The 18147-nt window shown below is 38.1% G+C and overlaps 1 protein-coding gene across 2 annotated transcripts; it reads right to left on the reverse strand.

Moving 5' to 3' along the window:
* Positions 1-244: 244 nt before the first annotated feature.
* Positions 245-17866, reverse strand: snRNP-U1-70K (small ribonucleoprotein particle U1 subunit 70K). 2 transcript variants are annotated; one of them, XM_028318336.1, is made up of 9 exons: positions 17497-17866; positions 15677-15859; positions 15081-15143; positions 13311-13392; positions 8425-8526; positions 7268-7417; positions 4843-4939; positions 3518-3672; positions 245-2125 (listed from the first exon to the last, which is right to left on the reverse strand). In XM_028318336.1, the coding sequence occupies exons 1-9, from the start codon at positions 17638-17640 to the stop codon at positions 2013-2015; spliced, it is 1089 nt and encodes a 362-aa protein (XP_028174137.1). In that variant the 5' UTR covers positions 17641-17866; the 3' UTR covers positions 245-2012. The 2 variants fall into 2 exon arrangements, with proteins under 2 accessions (XP_028174137.1, XP_028174136.1); XM_028318335.1 differs by having other exon boundaries at positions 3518-3675.
* Positions 17867-18147: the final 281 nt, after the last annotated feature.

The following is an 18147-nucleotide window of genomic DNA, read 5'->3' on the forward strand; positions in this document are numbered from 1 at the left end:
ATTTATAAATATTGAGCGCGGTAAATTAATTGAATATCATCATTATTATACCTATTTTTTTTTTTATTCAGAAAAATGTATCATGCATTTTATGTTGTTGCTTATGGTGCCAGCTGGTTTACGAATAACCCGTTTTCATTTGTTCATCTATTCGGTGAAAACGGGGGAGACTGAGACATCTTAGTAAATTAATTCCCAACTGGGAATAACCTGGTTTGTGGGTTGACTAAATTAAAACACAATATACTTATCACGAATTTATTTAGTCCATACCTTACAACTAAGACTACCGCACAATATAAGAATATTGCTATTGATTCCTAACAACACAGCTAAAATATGCAGCTGTCCCTTTCAAATATCTATGGTCCGTTACAAACAAAACCTAAACTCGGTCATAGTTTCTGTCCTATGATTGATCTAAATTATAGGGTGTCGCTTTAAGTATGAATAACAAAAACGATAAGATTCTAAGGCTTGAAATGAAGCAACTTTCCCCCAGAAAAAAGAAGGAAATTCAAATCTTACAACAAATAATTACCTTTCTACACAAATTGTCATCAGTAATCAGCCAATGAATATGGGGACGACAATTTTTTTGGGGAAAGATATTTTTCCTGTAGTAAAGTATGGCATTTGAGCAGTAGAATCAATTCTTTGTTTGATCCATTCTTGAAGCGACACTGTACTGTAATTCAACCAATAAAAACTTATATGCCTTAGTTTGGACTGTGTTTTGAGTTTTTATAACAGACCTAGGACGATAAATTTAAAAATAGATCTCACTCCTTCCTACCCCAAGTGATAGGAAACTAAAGATTTTACACAAAATTGATTTGAGCTAGGAATTAAAATGGATGCTGTATGCATTAGTAATACAATAAACTTAATAAAATGAATAATACAACATTGGTACTAATAAAAAAGTCCAATTCTTAAAAACATTCTTAAACGTAAGATCATAAAGTGCTAGTTAATCTCAGATATTATAAAAAATGCGTCAAAGAATTGGTGTTACAGCCGTAGTAGCTAGTCGACTTAAGAGACGAATTTCCCTAATATATTTTAAACTATAGGTCCATACAGTAAGGCTGAAAATAGAGTGAATCTTGCCAATTTGTGGCAAGCTTATAAAAATTTAATACATAGTGTACAAGGACTATTGGAGAAATTAAAGGTATAATAGCCAGTTCCTCTAAGATTAAGGATTCCGAATGAAAATAGATTACAACTTCGGGCTGATCATTACTTTCTATCAGGTGAGATGCAAGCCGAGAGCTTACCCGTTGTAGTAAACAATATCCAAACCATAATTTTATTGTGCGTTGGCAACGAATCAGCTGGATATTTTAAGCTGTGTTAAAACTATCCACCTGGCAACGTGTGAATTGGCAACATTGCCGGACTAAGTGGCAATTTGGCAACGTTGTGATTCATTGTTAAAAAAATAGTCTTTTTTAAATGTTTGTTTCAATTCGTTGTAATTTTTATTCGCCACATACCAGTATTTTACTGTAAAATCCACCGTATTGGTGTTGCCAGTACACAAGCACTATAGGATTGTTGCCAGTACACAAGCACTATAGGATTGTTGCCAGTACACAAGCACTATAGGATTGTTGCCAGTACACAAGCACTATAGGATTGTTGCCAGTAGAATAATTTACTAGCTTTTGAATACGTTCTAGAGTTTACGCGAACGCTAAGCGACTTGTCCCTTTTCAACTTTCAATGTTGAATGAGACAGAATGCTCTAAAATGAGAATTCTATTAGTTGCTATAAATATAAAATAATGCTTTTCTATTTCATAAGACAAATTTATTTTTGTCAGGCTTTTCATTCTGAGTGTAAACGTAATTCTGGCTTGTACTATTAGTACTAACCTGCACAAGGGTGGCAAATGGGAATAGGGTGGATTTTGGGAACGTCATCTTCTCTTGTAACATGAACGTGGCTGAGCGTAAAATACAATAGAAGCGCGGCCGTGCCGTGGGGGTGGCGGTTGGGAAGATCAGTAGTTGTATTCGTCCCCGTTTGCGTCCTCGGGATTGTATTTGTTCTCGTCGTCGCGCGGCTCCTGCTTGATCTGCACGTCCATGGGCGGGATACTGAACTCGGGGTAGTCTGGAAGGAGAATACAAGGAATTATTAGTTTTTTGTACAATATTGGACACTATTTGAATGAATGTCGTCTAATTAGAAGAGGATTTAGAATAAGTTGCCTCATATTTTTATTCTTTACGATGGAGAAAGCAACAAAACTAAATTTTTATTCCTATTTGGATGTGACAAATGAGTTAAATTAGGAAGCTGCGATCTCTGCGGGGATGACTGGGGAATAAAGCCCTCTCTCTAGCAAGTGTCATAAACCGCAGCGTTTGTTAGTCGTATACCTCGAAATCAAAAAAACCTTGTAGCTTTTCACATATTCGCATTTCACCGTGATAGCGTTTTTTGTTGTAGCGTGTAATATCGGTAGTATATTTTGTTACTAGCATATATTTTTAACAGATTTTTACAACAGTAGCCAAGTGCTCTGGAATTACAACATCAGCAGTGGTTCGAAAAGTACAATTTCCAGTGTGCCTTTTTCGATTTCGATACAGAGCGTGTCGCTTTGTAAAAAAGGATGGTAATTTATGTGCATATTCCTCAGTCCGGCTGGAAAGTAAATCTACTATGATTTTTTTAGACAATTGTAATTAGCGATCAAAAATTATACTACAAGAATAAAAAATCTATTCAGAAATTTTGATATCGCGGCGAAATGCGAATAGGTGAAAAGCTACAAGGATTTTTTGATTTCGAGGTATACGATTAACAAACGAACCGCAGGCAGGTATTGTCGTGGAGGGATGGAGTCGTAGTAGTGTCGAACCTCAAAGGGTTACAGGGTCAATACAGTGTTTTAGTGTCGTAAGTAACACGGGACTATGATAGGTCTCGTGCACAGGTGATATAGTCTCGTGTCGAGTCTTGTCATGGCGTGTCGCGCGTTGTATAGTCCCGTGCCATATCATAAATAGTTATTAAAATTTCTTAGCGATTAGAGTCGCTTCTCAAACTAAATTTTAAATAAACAACTTGAAAAAATCGAACTGCCTAAGGCGGGAATCGAACCCACTTGAGCGGTGTCGTGTCCTATAGTCCCATGTCGTGTCGTACAGTCCTGTGATCGCGTCGTGTCGTACGTAACGTCGTTCCCGTGTCCCGGACACTGTATGCTAAACAAGCACCTATACAACATAGGTGTCACAGACAGCCCACTGTGCAGGGGGTGCATGGAGGCAGAGGAAACACCGCAGCGTGTGCTCATGGAGTGCAGTAGCGTGGAAGAACAACTTCGATCACCATCGTCGCTACAGGAGGCCTGCAGCAGCCTAGACGGGCTGCTCGCCTTCTGGGGTGGTTGGAGTAGGAAGATAAACCACAAATCGCGCACAATGGCCCAATCATGAGGCTAAGTGCGGTATTCGATTGCCCTGCAAAACTAACTAAACTAACTAACTAACGTACCGTCGTGCGGCTCCTGCTTGACCTTGACGTCCTCGGCCTTGAGCTTGGGCTCGCGGCGGTCGCGGTCGCGGCGCGCGCGCTTCTTGTCGCGCCGCTCGGAGCGCGCCCGGCCCGCGCGCCGCTCGGAACGGGAGCGGGAGCGTCTGCGCCTTCGACTGCTGCGGGAGGGAGAACTTTTATTTTTAGGGCTGACTTTTCAATCGTCGGATATAGATGACCCACGCTGAACCTTTTACCGCTTTTGGAACTATAGTTCTAAAATACTGAACTGTCCTATGCATGACATTGACAGTGGGGCGCCACCGTCAATACCGGATCGATGGTTCCCATTTTTGCCATGTTGGAAACCATATAGTTGAACGATGGTAGCGCCTCCCTGTCATTGAGTTTGGCGGGACAGTTCAGCGTGGGTCATCTATATAACTTTTTGACTGAAGAATAAACTTGTCATTTTGACATATTTTCCACACTGAAACTGTCAATCTGCCAAACTTATTCTTCAGATAAAAGTTATCCGTTGATTGAAAAATTAGCCATTAGAAACCAACGGCATTACAATGAGTAAATCTTAAGGTAACTTAATTATAAGTATGGCTAATTATAGGTTTCCTTGGAATAACCTTAAAGTAAATCTACCGTTCGGATTACCGAGACGCAAACTCCAAAAGACAAAACCTAGAACATTACAAATAACTTACTTACATAATATTATTATGAGAAGTAAAAATACACATTTTAGGAAACTTAATGCACAGAGAGCTTTTTCACACTAGCATTAGTTCATGAACTCATTTTGTGCCAAAATCGGGGCAAAATCATCTTCCCCTGACAGTTAATCTTTACACTAAATTTCCCATTTTCCCCCATTCAAGAGAAGCCTAGAGGGGCAGATGGGAATGTAAAATTTTGTGAAAATATCCTTTTTGACAGTATTGTATGAATTTTTATATTAATTTATGATACATCTACGCTGGCCTACAAAAAATAGTTTTTTTTTTTAAATATTTTAAATCTCAAACTTCTATATTTTAGAAAATATAGGTTTGCAGACCAATGTATTTGATTGGCAATACAGCTTTCACTAAATTCTCCCCCCATCTGAATGTATGATTTTCCCTGAATTGTCTAGTTTCCCATCTAATGCTCGTTTTCACCATCAATACCTAATTTTTAAGTGACCCATATGGTAAAACATAACAGGAGTTTTGTTTCATAGGGGTCACTTAAAAATTAGGGATTGAACCGAAAATAGACATAAAACTCACAGCTATCCTTTTTTAATACTATTTTTGATTTGATTTATCCTGGTAAAGTATTATGCTCACCTGTCGGTAGCCTCGTCGTCCTTCGTGCGGTCCCGGTCGCGCCTTCTGGAGCGGGACGTGGAGCGGCGGCGCGAGCGGCTGCGGCTGCGGCGCCGGCCTGAGGAACAAATGGTGATTTTATGCATTTAACATTTTGCGCTTTTGACATTATGCGCCTAAACCGCATTCTGGGCACCATGTCGCGTTGTTTGGACATCGATTTATGACATATTTTTTTATTTGTAAATTCTTGTAAATAAATAAATAATATGCAAACTACGTTCGTCAATGCATCGGATTATAGGCTGCAAAGCCACTCGTATGGGGACAATGGTGATTATTTCACTTGCAAAGACAATACTATTGTTGGAAAGTATGTATATCAAAATAGTAATAGTAATTAAAAAAAATAAAAATAAAAGACAGTCGTAAGTCAGCAACTGACTCGTTTTACTTATAGGTTATGGGCCCAGACCCATTTTAAGTGAATAAACAGTTTTATTGTAGTATTTTTCGTGTTGAGTCAGTTAAAATGAGTTCCAGTTATCTCGCAAACGTGCCAAAGCTAAAAGGTCGCGAAAATTTCGACGATTGGGCGTTCGCAGTGGAGAACTTGCTAGTTCTGGAGGGTGCAGAGAAGTACCTAAAGCAAGAAGGAACGGGTGCAGTCGCAGAAGCGGCAGATGCAAAGACTCGAGCAAAAATGATTTTGACGATTGATTCATCATTATTTGTGCACATAAAGGATACAACGACCGCGAAGGAATTGTGGACAAAACTGCGTTCTTTGTTCGACGATTCAGGATTTTCACGGAGAATAACGTTGCTTCGTCACCTGATTTCTATAAGGTTGGAAAGCTGTGAAAATATGACGAATTATGTGACACAAATAGTTGAAACGTCTCAACGTTTAAGCGGAACAGGATTCGCTATAAATGATGAATGGGTTGGTTCATTGTTACTTGCTGGTTTACCTGAGCGATTCATGCCTATGATAATGGCGATAGAGCACTCCGGGATTCAAATAACCGCGGACTCGATCAAGTCGAAATTACTTGATATGGAAGTGGAAGATCTAAGTGAAACGGAACGTAGCTCGGCATTAGCAGCGAAATGGCAGAAAAAACCGGTTAAACAGAACAGCACTAGCAAACATGGCGGACAGACAACCAGTACGTCAAAGTCGGGAAATGTCAACAACACNTGGGAGATTGTCGATGCTCCAGATGGCGCTAGCGTAGTACAGTGCAAATGGTTATTTAAAAAGAAAACTGAATGTAATGCTAAATTATTCAGGATTGCATTGGAATTATGCAAAGAGAATTTTAGAGTATTTGTTAAAAAACAAAAGTTATTGTTTGAGATGTTCTAAAGTAAAAAGCAAAGAACTGCAGATAAACTCTCAGTAGCTGTGAGGCAGAGTACATGGCTTTGTCAGAAGCATGTAGAGAGAGGCTATATATTTGCAAAATTTGTAATGTGAATTGATAAGTTGTTACAATGATTTTATGCAAGCACTTGGTATTGTTTTGATAAAAGTAAATTTAATTATTATATCCTAGTTTTGTGTTTGTATAGACTGTGAGATTGTAAATGTATAGTGTAATAGATATTTAGATTATTTGCTATTTTGATATAGTGGGGGTGTTGGAAAGTATGTATATCAAAATAGTAATAGTAATTAAAAAAAATAAAAATAAAAGACAGTCGTAAGTCAGCAACTGACTCGTTTTACTTATAACTATATTAAACAACAAGCGTATCAGCTAATAGGATGCAAAGTGGGATATTTAAATCAAAGGTTGTGATTGCGAAATACTATAGGTATTAAAAATTCTACATTTATTTTAATAGTGAGTCAGAAAAAGGATTTTTGTTTGATGGTAGTACCTACAGTAGAATCCGTTTAGTACGACATTGCTTATAACGAGCGACCGCTTTTAGCGACGCACATTTTTGATTTGGTTTGTTGATTTGTTGAGAAATAATGTAAAAAAATACTTCTTTAGTACGACGTCCGGATTATAATCGGATTCTACTGTAGTTGTGATTACGTTTCTAACAGAATTGTTGTAAATGATAAAAACTGTAGTAGACCAAGTATAGCAATTGTTATACAGGGTGTCTCAAAATTTGCACGTCACACTGACACCAGAGGAAAATGAACTTAAGACGCATCTAACAAGTATATTAAGTCCATTTTTAAAAATAACTATGTAATATGAGTCATATTTCAAAACTCATAAACTTTTCTATGGAAATGAATTAAAATAAAATTGGTCATATCTTAAAACTTATGAAACTTTTCTATGGAAATATTAAGCTAGTTCGATGCGTCTTAGACTCAGCTACCTCCAGTGTCAATGTGACGTGCTAATTTTGGGACACCCTGTATGTATGATATGTGTCTTCCAATACATTATAATGCTCAGTTATGTGTACTCACGGTCCCGGTCCCGGTCGCGGTCGCGGTCGCGGTGCTGGTCGCGGTGCTGCTCCAGCCTGTATCTCTCTCGCTCGCGCTCGTTGTCCTCGCGGCCCGAGTGCTTGATGTTCACGTCCGCGCCGCCGCGCCGCGTGCCGCCTAGCCCGCCGCCTGGGAACACACGATTCGATGTTAGTCATGGAGACTTATTTATTTTTATCCACAACGAGGAAGCTTTTAGCCTGTATCTCACTTGATGGTAAGTGATGATCAGGCCGGAGGTGGAAGCGAGCTTCACCCGGAATCCTCAACCACGGAGGAACTGGCTATCTTATCTTTAACTGCCGGAACACAACAATGCTGTTAACATTGTTGTTATGACGACAGACTTAGGTAAGATGGTGGTAGCTAGCCAGGCGGACTTAGAACAAGCCCTACCACCAACCAAACCGAACAGAAAAATATGCCCCCACTGGGAATCGAACCCGGGACCTCTGCGTCTGAAGCAGGTCTTTGCTGAGACGCATGGAACAATACATTAGAAGAAATCAGTTTATCCTAAGGGAGCATAATATCAAAGAAACAACTAGTTTAAATACGTGACCACTCCATTCCTGAGAGTCGAGGGTTAAGGCTATTGGTCAAGGCAAATCAATTCTGATGGAGAATTAACAAAGAAACAAGCTAAGGGCCCACGCCCACGGTGACTTTGTTTTTGACCAAACAAACCAGACGCAGCCACTCCTAACAAAATAATCAATTAAGTATTCACAGCAATGTGGAACAGTAGAACAAAATAATAAACAATGATAGTAATTCGTGAGTTATTAACAACAGATACTTTTATACCAAATAAAAAAACCAATCGGTATCAAACCCACGAGCCTTCGCTAGCCGAGCGACTACACTGACCCAGAGCTCAGAAAGATACTAATGCCCGTTTTCACCATCAATCCCTAATTTTTAAGTGACCCCTACGACAACAAAATTACTGTTATGTTTTACTATACGGTTCACTTAAAAATTAGGGATTGATGGTGAAAACGGGCATAAGACATTTATTTATTAGATATTACATTGAATGGATAACCCCGAAATTTTCAAGTAAAACACGCTGTTACGGCAAGTTTCCACATACAAACATGTAGGGTAGTTCTACAATATTATAGCCAACATACCTAGCCGCCTCGGCAGCCATCCCTTGACAGTCCTGGCTCGCTCCACGTCCACCAGTACCCGTTTGCCGTCGATCTTCTTGCCGTCCGCGTGCTTGTAGGCCGCTGTAATGAGGGTAGAGTTAGACGGCGCGCGCGCGGCGTGGGTACTTTGTGAGGAAACTTTTTGAGGGTAGGTATATTATTATATCCCCATTTTTTGTGGGGATAGATGTTTATCAAGCAAAAAAAAAGTACCTTGTGTCAACTTCGTCCATAGATACGATATGATACGATATGAACCATAGATAAGATATGAAGAGATTTAGTATTGTGCATACCGGCACATACCTCATGAATTAAAGAATTTATATGAGATTTAATATTGAAAAAATATATGCTTTTTAGGGTTCCGTAGCCAAAATGGCAAAAACGGAACCCTTATAGTTTCGTCATGTCCGTCTGTCCGTCTGTCCGTCTGTCCGTCTGTCCGTCTGTCCGTCTGTCACAGCCGATTTACTCGGAAACTATAAGTACTACAGTGATGAAATTTGATGGGAATATGTGTTGTATGAACCGCTACAAAATTATGACACTAAATAGTAAAAAAAAGAATTGGGGGTGGGGCCCCCCATACATGTAACTGAGGGATGAAAATTTTTTTTTCGATGTACATACCCGTGTGGGGTATCAATGGAAAGGTCTTTTAAAATGATATAAAGTTTTCTAAAAAACATTTTTCTTAAAGTGAACGGTTTTTGAGATATCAGCTCTCAAAGTCGTAAAAAGTATGTCCCCCCCCCTCTATTTTTATAACTACGGGGTATAAAATTCTAAAAAAAATAGAGGTGATGCATGCTAATTAACTCTTTCAACGATTTTTGGTTTGATCAAAGTATCTCTTATAGTTTTTGAGATAGGTTGATTTAACTGTAATTTTGGTTAAGTTATTGTGCTTACACTGAAAACGATGGCTGAACCTTATAAGATAGATCAAAAAATATACTACAGTATTGTACACCTTTTAAAATCCGCGATGATATAAAATCTTTATAATGTAGGTACTTTTTACGAGAAATATTAGCTTATTCAAGCAATACGCCATTAATCCTTATCCAGTAATGTACCTTAAATACATTGTGCATTTGATAAAGTTTAATATTACAAATGTGATTGTTGAGTAATAATAGGTTAAACATATCCATCGAACCAATATTTTTAAAACGCGTTAATCCTATAGATTATTATTACATCGATTCAAGAAGATCGGTCGCTCGCTGCGCTGCAGCGCGTGAGTTGCGGGGCGTGGTCTCGCGCGGGAGCGGGGATAAGATAGCTAACCGCGTCGACCCGAACGGGCAGACACGTGAGGGCAGACGTCGTTGTCACTTGTGCGCGCTAAGAGAATTTCATCGTTCCCATTTACTTCTTTCGCAAGTCGAATTTGGCGTTGAGACTTTTTAATATTGAATTGTACCTATTATAAAAAATAAGTAAGTAGGTATACTGGTTTAATAGGTGCTATTAAACCGGTCACGTACTAATAAATCCCCCAATAATATAAATTCCTTTGTTTTTGGTGCAAATTTTAGTGTTTCGTAGCAGGTTTTTAAAATTTCTAAAGCTTATTGTATATCATCTAACAATGGATACTTTAGATAATACGTTTTCCTACATTCTGAATTATAATAACTATATCGAAGATGATGTGGTTCGCGCATTTCATGAAAAGTTACTTCGGTGCACATCATTTAGACCGCGTGAGCTAGAATTATTTCAACACCCTGAACTGATTGAACCTGTACCTAAAAATGAGACGCACCTTCAAGTAATTTATGACGGTGACGTGGGATTAGTGGGGCACTGGAGTTGTATTTATTACATTAATGGAATACTGCGTGTGTACGATAGTCTTGTTGGTGTTCTAGGAAAATCGCAAAAAATATATGTAAAAGCCTTGTTTCCGTATCTATCGGAGTCATGTATTCAGTTTCCAAGTGTTCAGCGACAACCGAATACTATTGATTGTGGTTTGTTTGCCATTGCTTTTGCCACCTCTTTAGCTCGGAATATTTATAAATACATATATAAAATTAATATTCATACATAAAAGTACAAGGCAAAATATCGGGAGAGTTTAGGCTCCATTCACCAGGTGTATAAATTGACATAATAAGTTTATTATATTTGCTGCTACGGAACCCTTTGTGCGCGAGCCCGACTCGCACTTGGCCGGTTTTCTTTATTAAATTTGCCTTTGCCTTGTTGTTTTTAACTGTATTAGTAGTGCATAAGTAAAAGTACAAAACAAAATACCAGAATTTAAAAGATGTGATTTTTGAAGAGAATTCGCTGTTTTATTTGCCCCCACTCATGCACGTTAATAACCTACCATTGTTACATGGTAGTTGAAAATTTCCTCAAAAAGTACCCTCAAAAACAGATTTGAAGAAGTTGACTGTTACTTCTTAAAATATTTTTGTTTTTTTACTGATTAAAAATTACAATAAGGCTGTGTTTTCAGTGAAGCGGAGCTCAACTCTGCCTGTGGAAACCCAGCCTTATGATTCAAACAGAACAAAAGATTAATTACATTAACATTAACATTAACAAGGTTTATATGAATTTTGAATATAATATTCATATAAACATTAAAATTGACTGTGCATTGTAATTTTTTTTATTAAAAAATGCACAGTCAAAGCAAAATGTTTCAAATTATTATTTTCTTTTTTTATGGTACAAAAATTACCAAAAAATAACAATTTGAAACTTTTTTAAATAGTTTTTTTGAGTAAAGCAGTAAAAAAAACCTGTAAAAGACATGGGATACCTACCGACCAAGCCGAGAGACGACGTTTAACTCGATACAACGATAATTACATAGAAAATTTTCATACCCACCGTTTTTTATACCTACCGTTTTATATTTTTTACTTACTTTCCAACAACTATCCATCCATTTTTTTATTCACGATGTAATAAACCATTTTTACCTGGGCGCTATTACTTTACCTTTACTTTAGCGCGTCAAACTAAATATGTAAACGACACTACATTTTTGGTTCAAAAAAATATTTTTTTGCAATTTTTTGAGACTTTTTTTTAAATTAAAAACTTGTATGTTGGCATCTTACCACCACATACAAACCTATTTAAACGCTTGGCCGGTTTACAGTTGTTGGTAGGTCTTTACGGCTGGGTCTGTGGTTGAATAGAAAAAAATTACTCGTTAATCATACGTCACAGGCGGGCTAAGTCGGCGGGGCGGCGCCCTGTGCCGGATCTTGTTGGATCAGTCTCGGTACGCCAATTTCAGCTTTGTGGCTTCGGCCTAAAGTATACAATTGCATCTTCGAGTACTGTCAATACGGTACAGAATAGAATTTACGCGGAACGAGCGAAAATATGGTCGAAAAAACAAAAAAAAAATTAATTATCTCTAGGTGGGTTACACAACATTTTTAATATTAACCCTACAGCTTTCTTGGGACAATAATAAGAAGAAAAAAACCCTACATAGAAACTAAATTACTACTTCCTAATAATAAAGCCACAAAATAATTTTGAACAACTCTCCAACAAGATCTGACCATGTCGTCATCAACAAATGACAGCTGCTGTCAATGTCATGGCATAAATTTGACAGTTCAGGGGATTGCTATCCTTATCGTGTACATGTAATTGAAAGAGAGAGAACTGTCAGATTGTGAGATAGGTGTTAGTGAGCTGTGAAAATAAGGCATTCATGGCTTTATTTATGTTACACTCTTCTAAATAAACAATAAACTCATGGGTAAGTAATGAAACGTATTTCTCCCTTTATTCTGACGGACATCTGAAAAAAAAATCCGCCAGTGGGGCCAATGACACTGAAAATTTCCCATTGGCCCCCACTAGTGGTCGTTGGGCAGAAATGATTTTTTGTTTAGAAATCAGTACAAATAATTTGGCAATCAAGAAAAATTAACTTATTTTCACAGTTCAGACACCTTAAAATATTGTATTTTCATGACAGGGACAACATATTGGATGTGTTGTAAGGAAGGGAATGGATCATACACACCTAACATCTTTCTTTGGATAAACACATGAAAATAATATTGTAATAGTTTTAGGAACAAGTTTCTGCCATTAACGTTTGAGCAATTTATAATATTTATTTTATTGGAATCTCAAAAATTACTCAATTATCATTGCTTTGTAAAATTTGTGGCAGAATAAATAATGAAATTCAAAGTTACAAGAAAGAAATTTAAAGTGAGGTTTAGACTAGCAATTTGCAGAAGTTGACTTCGGCAAGCTGTCACCACTGTGTAAATCTAGCAGAAGTTGGCTTGCCACAGATTTACACAGTGGTACAGTTTTATTGCTAGTCTAAACCTCGAATAAGTCTTAGAATTCAGCCAAAATTGTTCTTATCAGTAGTTCGTGAATATTAAAATACAATTTGCTATTTAAATTAACATTTGTCTAATGTTCCACTAAATAACCCCTCAGGCTGGTTTTAGTGTCACGCGGACCGTCGGGTGCGGACCCGCTCCGCACGGCCAATCTGTATGAACTTCTAGGGAGCGTTTTAGAGTAATGCGGTCCGAAGGAACCGCTCCGCTCCCTAGCAGTTCATACAGATCGGCTGTGCGGAGCGATCCGCACTGACAGTCCGCGTGACACTAAAACCAGCCTTAGTAATGCCACGATAGCCGAAGAAAAGTAACGTGTGATCCACCCCCTTCCCTGTGTCAGAGTAAATACAAATGAGTAGGTCATCTTCATAGAAACGCACCGAGCGCGGTTTGTATGTGAGCGCGCCAACACGTATGCGGCGCGCACGCACACATGATCACCTACTCATTTGTATTTACTCTGCCTGTGTGCGTATTACGTGAGTGTGTGTGCGTGTGACTCACAGTGCATGTCGCGCTCGTGTTCGTACTCGATGAACGCGTATCCGCGCGGCTTGTCGTTCTCTTTGCTGTACACCATGTATATCTGTTGGGGAAGCGATGAAATAAATACAATTATTATTCTGTGACAAGTACTTGAGCAATAGATGCACTTTGCGCAGCACTATCCCCGACCTTAAGCCGTATACATACAGAAAGAAAGCTGGAAACTTATAAGCGCTTGTCAGCGCTGGTAACCCGCGCGGGAAAATATATGAACGCGCGCCGATAAGCACTGAACGGCGCCGACAAGTTTCAACACGCGCTGGTCAGCGCTGGACGCTGCCATATACTATAAGTTAAATTTTATAAAAAAAAATAAAACCGACTCCAAAAAACTTTCACTAAAAAGTAGAATAATAATTACTAATTACCTACTTATTTATTAGGACGAATTATTAATATTTATGTAGGTATACCATGATTGATACTTCTGGAGTCGGTGCCAAGATTATGAAACATGTAAAGTTTGCCTGCACCGACTCCAAAAGTATCAATCATGGTATACCTACATAAATATTAATAATTCGTCCTAATAAATAAGTAGGTAATTAGTAATTATTATTCTACTTTTTAGTGAAGGTTTTTTGGAGTCGGTTTTATTTTTTTTTATAAAATTTAACTTATTTCTTGCTTTTTAGTTAACTAATTATTACCTTGATGTTACCACTGAAGGTAGGCAGTACATTGAGACCATATTCTTAATATATATTATAAAAAAGTTCATCCCCAATTTTCCACCCTTGGGGGTGAAATATTTTCTTCAAATTCGCATAAAACCACCCTTTTGATAATACCTATTCAACAAAAAAGTAATCGTTCTAATTGGTTTATAATCGGCGGAGATATTGCGTATAAAAAAGTTCATCCCCAATTTTCCACCCTTGGGGGTTGTTTTTTTTATTATTAAATTTAAATGGGACCACCCTTGAGGTATTACCTATACGCTGAAAAAAGATTTGTTCAAATCGGTTCATAATTGGCGGAGTTATCGCGTAACAAACATAGAAAAAAAAAAAAAAACATACGGGTCGAATTGAGAACCTCCTCCTTTTTTTGAAGTCGGTTGAAAATGACATTCAACTTGTTTCCTTTGTGAACGAACGGACCAGCGCTGACAAGCGCTGGTAAGCGCTTATAAGTTTCCAGCTTTCTTTCTGTATACGGCCTCATACTTGCAACTGGTATTGCATTAATACAGTGTTTTAAAAATGAGAATTAGTAACTTTCACACATTAGAGCCCTCGCCCACTGTTCGCGCAGTGCGCTTACAACCTTTTTTCACCCCGCGCCGGACGTCACTATCGCCAATGCCTCCAAACAGGAAGTAAAGAACATCACTAGCGGCGTCGTCCGGCCATCTTTACCTTGGGATCTAATCCTCGAGCGCGTAGCTCGTATATTTTTCTACATTTTACCATTGTAAACGCAGCACATATGAAGATTAAACTAATCCTTATGTAAAAAAGGACTCTTATTTGAAATCCTGAACACCCACGGCGACTTTTTGTCTCGCGTTTTGTAAACGAGCATTTGCAATGCACTACAGAAGGTATGCCAACGCGCTACTAACGCGCTACAGCAGCTGTATCGCTACAAAAACTCACCGTGGGCGAAGGCCCTTAGGATTAGGACTTGTTAAGGTTTAAATTGTTATTTTTGAATATCTGGTAGTAACTCAACATGAGGTTTATTTACATGCATGCAAAATGAAGCCAATATAAAAATACTCACCTTTTTAATAGGTCCATATCCTTCAAACTCTCTTCTGAGTTTTGATTCTGAAGTGTCATAGTTCTGGAAAGAAACGATTTATTTTTTATTTTAATTCGTATCACCTGGAATTTTGTTGCTATGAAATAAAAAGTAACAAAAATATTACTGTTTTAATTATTTTGTTTTATATGATTGTGTAAGTCACGTCACAGGCTCAGTCAGTGGTACACTTCTTTATTATTTTCATAATTAAAGAAGGCTTTATGTATATCAGGGGTGGCCAACTTGATTAGACATAAGATCTACTGTTTACTAACGAAACCCTGGGAGATCTAACACTTACATACTTCTTGAAATATTAAATGGATCAGCATAGTTTAGTACAAAAGTATTTTTTGCCTTGCCACGATCGACTAGACTAATATTCGCGATCGACCGGTTGGCCACCCCTGATGTACAGATTACAATCTAGTCTAGACAATATTTTTTTTCAACCTGTTATGTTTTTACCAAATTAGAAAAAGCCACACAAGATATTTTCAGATTGTGTCTTGTTTGAATGAACTCAAGACCTCTATATGGAGTGAAACTGAAGAATCAACAGCGTAACTCACAATCCTAGCCACAAACAGCGTCTTGAAGGGGTCGGTAGTGGCCCTGGGGTTGGCGGCCGGGTCCCACAGCGCGATCTCCTGCTCCAGCTTGTAAGCGGTCTGCTCGGCGCGCTCCCGTCGCCGCCTCTCCAGTCTCTCCTCGCGGGTCTCCACACGAGTCGGTGGCGGGGTTTCTGAGGGGTGCTGGAATCAAAATCAAAAATATTTTATTCAGTTTTGACCACTAGAGGGAGAATGGCTTGATTTAGAAAGGTTATTGTGTAAAGCCCGGTCTGTGAGCACGTAGAATTTTGTCCAATGACCCCGAGCTACCCATCCTTATCGCTCGCGCGTAATTATATTGCTGTCGCGACTGTACGACGGGCGCCCGCAGTGAGTGAGCGCGACAGCAACATAATCACGATAAGGATGGGTAGCTTGGGGTCATTGGACAAAATTCTATGTGCTCACAGACTAGACTATAGTAAAAGTAAACTTGTGGTTATTATGGTAAAATCAACAAAAAGAATGCGAAAGGCATTGTGTCTTATACTGATCAGTGCTTAGGGCCATAAGAATGTTCCTATACAAGCACGCTTTAGAACTTCAGTCGTCTCTACACGGGAGGGGGTTGGTCCTACGGGGGTGGGCTACATGACCTTTTCTCCTTGGTTCGACATCCTCTAGACGATGACAGCATAGATTTGCGAAAATTAGAACTTTTTGGAAAAACCGTAAAACTTGAATCGCTTCTAGAGGGTCGGGGGTTGGTCCTACGGGGATGAAGTACATGACCTTTTTTTCTTGGTTTGAGGTCCCCTACATGATGGCATCAAAAGAATCGCCACTTTCGGGAAAAATTTTTTTGATCGAAATTATTCTAAGTGTCGGAAGCCACCTTTAATTGGCTCTAAATCTGAAAGCGTTTGTTTTAGAGAGGTAGACCATATAAGCTTTTGTGCTTTGTTTTACGTCTTCTATGCGATTCTTGCAAGAAAACAAGGAATAATTGAAGAAAAAAAAAACTCGTCGAAATTATTCTAAGTGTTGATAGCGCACTTTTAATTGGCTCTAGAAAGTTAACGGTTGGTCCTAGAAAAAAAAGTTATCTGAAGATTAGTCTTATTTTTATCTATTCTAAACATTCCCGGCAAAAAAAGGCAAAAATTAAAAAAAAAAATTTTTTCATAAAAATTTTTCTAAGTCTCGTGCCCCATAGCGCCCCGTTTCCTATACACTGACCGAAAAATTAAACCTAAACACACTATTCTAATCTAAGCAATAAAGGAATTGAGGTTTGAAATAGCATGTAAGATATTAGATATTGTTTGTTTTTCAATTTATCTGATCAACCACAACACGGGTTGGAATAAGTCAAGTTTAAGTATGTAAACAAGAAAACGCTGATATTGGTATGTAAAAACAATAGTATATACAATACAATGATGGAATGGAGACATATTAGTCGTCTTTTTCATCAATATCAATTCCCTTTAGAGGTTACCCAGAGGAGAACTCGACTACCTATGGAGTAAGATCCTAGTTTGTTGTGTTATTATTCTTTGTATTAAATTCTATTGATATAGGTACCTCATATTGTAATCCTGTGACTCTCTAGGAAGGTTAAAATCTTTCTTTTGATCCTTGTATAGCTTTCTATGTTTTTGAAAGCTTCAGCTATGATACACAAAGATGGAAGAAAGTAGGATTTTACAAAAACACCAGACCTAAGACGATGTTCGTCAGTCATAATTTCCAACCAAGGGGGATACATAATTCAAGAAAATCAATAAAGATAAAAATACCACGTTCATTCAGAGAACAGTAAAATCGTCACTAACCTCAAAAACGTTGAGGAAGGCGCCGACTCCATCGTAGCCTTTCTGCTTCTTCTCATGAGGGAGCTTGGCCGCTGGCGGCAGGTAGGGGATCGGGTCCCTCGCCGCGAACAGCGCAAGCAAGTTTGGTGGCAAAAACTGAGTCATTTTTCACCACGCCACTGTTTCACCAGGAAAAAAACTCACAAAATCACACACATTGTTTTGTCACATACACAAAATAGGTATTTTAATTAACTAATTCTTGAATTACGGTTTTAATTTCTACTTTCCTAAAATAACACACAAGTAACACGTCTGTTTCAATGAAAAATTCACAATGAGCAAAATTCTGCATTCACAAATCGCCGTCCGCCATTTTACAACGCGTTAGTGATGGGACATGTTGTGAGTGATGTGACAGACTGTAGCCAAATCAATTGAATGATCTGGTATTTTTTTCTATACGATACGATACGATTATTGAGAAATGTTACAATATTTTTGTAATGTTTATTAGCATCTTCCTCTGTTAAATTTTAAGTTTTATAATAATAAGCTTTATATATTATAGAACTTTTGGATATTTGTTTTGGAACTATTTTTGTATAAGATTAAGCTAAACAGTCGTGTCATGTACTAAGCAAATGTCGTGTATAGCTATAACTGGAGTGC

This window comes from Ostrinia furnacalis, unplaced genomic scaffold, assembly GCF_004193835.3.
Source record: "Ostrinia furnacalis isolate ACB-3 unplaced genomic scaffold, ASM419383v2 OfSCF6751, whole genome shotgun sequence".
Classification (NCBI taxonomy): Eukaryota; Metazoa; Arthropoda; class Insecta; order Lepidoptera; family Crambidae; genus Ostrinia; species Ostrinia furnacalis.